Source organism: Notothenia coriiceps, unplaced genomic scaffold (genome assembly GCF_000735185.1).
Source record: "Notothenia coriiceps isolate Sejong01 unplaced genomic scaffold, NC01 NC01_scaffold00011658, whole genome shotgun sequence".
NCBI classification, from domain to species: domain Eukaryota; kingdom Metazoa; phylum Chordata; class Actinopteri; order Perciformes; family Nototheniidae; genus Notothenia; species Notothenia coriiceps.
Genome location: NW_011344359.1, coordinates 1 through 5,592, shown reverse-complemented (window position 1 = coordinate 5,592; position 5,592 = coordinate 1). Strand labels below are relative to the sequence as shown.

The following is a 5,592-nucleotide window of genomic DNA, read 5'->3' as shown; positions in this document are numbered from 1 at the left end:
CGTTGATGAACTGGCCTCCGATGTAGAGAGCCAGCTAAAAACAAAAGCCAAGGACTTTATTTCATATTCACTAGCTGTAGATGAGAGTACAGACAGGACGGACACAGCCCAGCTGTCCATATTCATCCGCGGGGTTGACAGTCAGCTGTCCGTCACTGAGGAACTTTTAGACGTGAAACCGATTCACGGGACAACAACGGGAAAGGATATTTTCACCCAAGTGGAGCAGAGCGTGAACAAGATGGAGCTACCCTGGAGTAAACTTGTTGGACTGACAACGGATGGTGCACCGGCGATGTGCGGGGAAGTTCGGGGTTTGGTCGGTTTGACCCGAAAGGCGATGGGGGACACAGGAGAAAACTTGGTAGTTTACCACTGCATCATCCACCAAGAAGCCCTCTGCGGTAAGGTGTTGGGCATGGAACATGTCATGACTGTTGTGACTAAAACTGTGAACTTTATTCGTGCACGGGGCTTGAATCATCGGCAGTTTAGGGCTCTTTTAGAGGAGGAGAACTCCGTGCAAGAGGATCTGCCCTATCACACAGAGGTGCGCTGGTTGAGTCGGGGGAAAGTGCTGAGGAGGTTTTACGACACCCGCACTGAGATCGCTCGTTTCATGGAAAGCAAACAGAGGCCCGTCCCCGAGCTTGAGAATGAAAAGTGGCTGGGCGACTTGGCGTTTATGTGTGACATTACTGAGCACCTCAATTCACTGAATGTGAAACTCCAGGGAAGAAAGCAGCTGATCACAGAGATGTGGGACTCCGTGAAGGCATTTGAACTGAAACTGCGTCTGTGGGAGGGGCAGATGCGTAGAGGTAATTTGACCCACTTTCCTACCTGTCAAACAATAAGCGCCACCGTCACCATTCCACGCCCGACCCAAGTGTATGCTGACAAACTGAACACACTCAAAGAGGAATTCAGCAGGAGGTTTGCTGATTTTGAATCACAGAAATTCAACATTGACCTGTTCGCAAATCCTTTTGCAATTGATGTCGACACTGCCCCTGAGCACCTGCAATTGGAACTCATTGAACTGCAATGTAACAGCGCTCTGAAGACCCAGTACCAGTCAGTCGGGGCTGCTGAGTTTGCACCTCTCCTCCCTGAATCTGTGCCAGAGTTGCGTCTTCATGCTGCAAACATCATGTCCATGTTCGGGAGCACTTACTCGTGCGAACAGATGTTCTCTATAATGAACTTGAATAAGACATCCCACAGATCCCGGATCACTGACCAGCATCTGACGTCGGTATTGAAAGTGGCCACAGCAAAGGACATTAAGCCTAGAATAGATAAGATCATCTGTAAGAAAAGGTGCAGAGTGTCTGGTAAAAGTTAAACTACAATGCATTTCAGATAGGCCTTGTTGCACTGACTATTTTGTGTTATCACAGAAAACATTTGTTGTGTTGAAAGATACAGTAGTAGTCCTAATGGTTTTGTTTAATTGTGAACTATTTTGTTATAAACTGAACCTACTGTAGGCTAGACTGCTAATGTAGTTTGTTTAATTGTGCACTTCTCTTTTTTTTTTAAATTATTATTATCTTTAAAAACAGCATTGGTTTTGCACTTGATGCTATTGACAGCACTTTCATCTTATTTTGCTGATATAAAGAATTATCCACAAATATGAAGGGGGAACACACTATTTTTATTTTATTTAATCCAACTGCTAGCCTAGTTCTAAACATATTTGTTATGGTCCTGTCATCCATGTGCCCTCTCCTGGCAGGTTCTCGCCAGTCATGTGTTTGGTTTGATTGTGAATAAACACGCCAGTTTGGCTGCATTGACGTTATCTCTGAGTCATGTATATGAGTTGTAACCATAACAAGAATCACTGTAATGAATGTCATGGCCCCTGATTTTTTTCACAACCGTCAGAATGGCCCTCAGTAAGTTTGAATTTGACACCCCTGCTCTAGGCTGATCATGGGCGTCCATTCTTTCAACACGATCTACAACAGCCAATCATCATGTTCTCCTCTCTTTGGTGTCAGCTGTCATTTCACGCGTTGTTGCTGTAGAATTCCTCTACCCAATCCACATCACTCATCAAAACCAGGACCAGATTCAAATCATCAGTCTCTGGAGCACACTTTAATCAAAACACATTTTAAATGTTCTAATGTTAATATGTGGGAACAGTCTTCACATTTAAAGTAGACACCAATAAACATTATTATAAGGGGTAGGAGGAAATAAAACACTGATGATTCAGAAACAATCTGTGCTTCAGTCTTTTTGTGGCAGCATGTTTTCTGTAATTGGTTATTTTACGAGAATTTCATGAGTTGAAAGGTGAGTTTAGTATCGAATTGCTTCAAATCTTCCCTTATGCTTCTCATTTCCCAACATAAAAAAGCATCTCCTATATTCATCAAAGCCATTTTCCCTATTTGTTATTGTTCAATAAATTACAACAGTGGGGTTTGTTTTACCAAATTTGCAAAATGCTATGACCCATTTGCAAGATACAATAATTTAATGTGGTGTTACAGTAGTTTCAACACGTCCCAGTGATCAAAACAAACACTACACCTGTTACCTCTGCATGAACAAGTGTAGCCTTGTAGCGACATTAGTGAATCATTAGTGATGTGTGTTCCTGCAACTATATGCCATCTGCACATCTGTGATTCTCTCTCCACTCACTATAGTGGAGGTACCGACAAACCACAACACTAGACAACGTACCGTAAAGACTACACCATAAAGCAGCTACAGTGTCCTGCAGTTTAAACAACGTCCATGCTCTCATCGCAGCCAATCTGCATCTCTCCTTCTCTACCTGTTGTATTATGGTGCTGGAATGAGTTTTAAAACCCAGAAATGAGTCAGCATTTTACCAGCTGCCGTCCCCCTGTCTTGATGACAATGTTTTTTTAACGTGTTTTTGGTTAGATGCCTGAAATAAAGTCTGTGGTTACCACAAGCTTAATAAACATTTACATTTAGTTCTACAACATAAATTATCTCAGGTAATACCACACTAGTGAATGTCTCAAGCTTGTGTGTGTAATAAAAATGATGGTCTTGTGACGAAATGAGACTACTAAACGCCATCATGCAAACATTGGCCGTCTTAAGCCTAGCGGTGGTGTGACAGGGATGTAGTTCCTTTATAGATAGATAGATATATACTTTATTTATCCCAAATTGGGAAATGATTTTGTTCCAGCAGCAATGTCCAGCATTAAAAGAGTTAAAAAAAATTGAAAGATACAATAAGATAAAAATATAATAAAAATGTACATTAGCGGCAAGAATATATAGTGAGAATAAACTTTTTTTTTATTAACATCAGCAGCAAGTATATACAAATTCACAATAGAAAAAGACATGTCGCCTTACAGTATCTCAATAATACACAATATAACGAAATATTGAATAAATTGAGTACTCACTATTGCCTAATTTTAGACCCAAAATCATAAAAGTGACGTTACAAAATATGTTAATTTCATAAAGGTTTGTTTGCCTCAGATCTTATATCTGCAATGTTCCAAAATCCAATGGAAAAATCCCATTGCTTTTAGTTGGAGATCCGTTTCAGGTACGCTAAAAAAACTGAACCGCTGACTTTAATTAAATGTTTTATGTCAGATTCCACATAACTGTATTACTGTAGGTTAGTTGAAACCAGTACTATTAAGTTGAGCCTAATGTTCTTTATTGAAACATTTATTATAATATTGAAATATTATTGCTTTCATTACAATGATATGTAATCTTTTGACCTTATAGAAAAAAAGAAGAAAGAAAGTAGCACTTGTAATGTAATGTGATAATACATTTAAACAAAGTCAACGTTTCAGTTTTTTCATTGTAGTCCCTGCATCTGTTGTTCAGAGCAGATTTGAACAAACATAAAAACATCAACATTTTCTGAATGACAAATCATATTTTAATGCTAAATCAGATTGAACCTCGTTAAAAGTCAACTAGGAAGGGTTAATTTGCAACCTGGAGTGAAGATGTCATTACCGCTACTCATGGAAGGTAATGGAGGTAATCTGAGTCTGACTGCACCTTCAGCTGGAGCCTCACTGGATTAATCACTGCAGCTGTACACTCCTCTAACCTCCAGCGGGATTACCACTTGACTCCGCCTGCCTTGGATTTGCCTTGGACCCTTGCCTTTTTTTTTTTGCATCTGCGAAAGCCTTCACTGCATGAAAAACTCCCCAGATACCCTTGGAACGTAACGGACAAACCTCACCTTCAACTGAGACATACATGGTATGACTGACACTTAATTCACTGGACCTAAAAAAGACTTTTGCCTTACTTTAACTGTAAATTATATGGGTTATAGCTGCATTATGCAACATCACTATTAAAAATACACCGAGCCGCAATGATCGGCTGTTTCTCAGGTCCCAGTGCCTTACTGCTCGATTTATCTGTCTACTCTACAGGAACTGGTTTGTCTCTAAAAATGTGGCTGCTGAGACATAATGACTCCTAAATGAGATCATGTGGCTTTCCCTTATTAATTGTCAAGATGTTTTTAGGAAATCTCCAGCTGAAAATGGACAAGATAAAAACCAAGCAGCTAGCCAGGGTGCAAATAAAATCTCTTTTCTTGTCGACTTTATGTAAAGCAAACTTTTCATTTGCTTTTTTAGGACTCTGCAACCACAAGTGGATCCAAGCTGATGTTTTGCACTTAACCTTGTTAGCCCTCTTAGTTTAATGTGATGATTATATTACTGCAATTAGAGTATATAATCATACCACAACCGGAAAATAAAATGTGGAGGCCCTAATTTCAGAACGCCTCCATTCCATAAGTACATCTACCTAAAAGTATATCTAACTTCAGTACAATGTAACGGAATGCAGTACCAAAATATGTTAGCAACAAGATGTTGCAAAGATGACAAGGCCTATACACACTCTGTACATTTCAAACAAAGGATCATACTTCCAAATTAAACCAATATTGTGCAGGCAAGATTGTGAAATAGATGTTACACTTGTGGAATTGTTGAAAATAAATCATATCTTGTAACTTTTTCCAAATATAGTCATCAAACAATTCTAGATAACTTAAAGGTCCCATGTCATGGCCATTTCTACTGATCATAATTCCATTGTTGAGGTCTACTAGAATAGATTTATATTGTTCAATTTTCCAAACTCACATTGGTTTCTCATATAGCATCTCTGCAGAGTATGTGTATTCACTCTCTGTCCTAAATGCCTTGTTGGAGCTCCTTCAACCCCCCCCCCCTCCCCCTCCCTGTGAGCCCACTGTGCTCTGATTGGTCAGCTCGCCCACTCTGTTCTGATGAGTCCACCACCGTTAGAGCGGACCATCAGTGATTATGTGTTACAATGGCGTTTGTTAGCAACCAGAAAATGACTCTGTGGGTGCCGTGTTGGCGGGACGTTGCGGGGCTCGCTGCTGGAGCGGACAGTGTGAGCTGGCTCACTGGTGTTGTTTCCTGGTTGCTGCGTGGGGTCTGCGGGAGGGTTGGGACACGGCTCGGCCCGGCCCGAGCTCGGCCGGAGCACACACACACACCCGCAGCCTGGCTGTGGGTCTGTGTGTGTGCTCGAACCGGGCCCGGG

General features: G+C 41.0%; 1 protein-coding gene across 1 annotated transcript; it reads left to right on the top strand.

Annotated features, from left to right (window-relative positions):
* Positions 1-4: 4 nt before the first annotated feature.
* Positions 5-1,520, top strand: LOC104946958 (general transcription factor II-I repeat domain-containing protein 2A; the record flags this gene model as incomplete). Its single annotated transcript, XM_010772878.1, has 1 exon — positions 5-1,520. A coding segment is annotated over one exon (1,344 nt), but the record flags the coding sequence as incomplete, so codon positions are not given.
* Between the last annotated feature and the right edge of the window lie 4,072 nt (positions 1,521-5,592).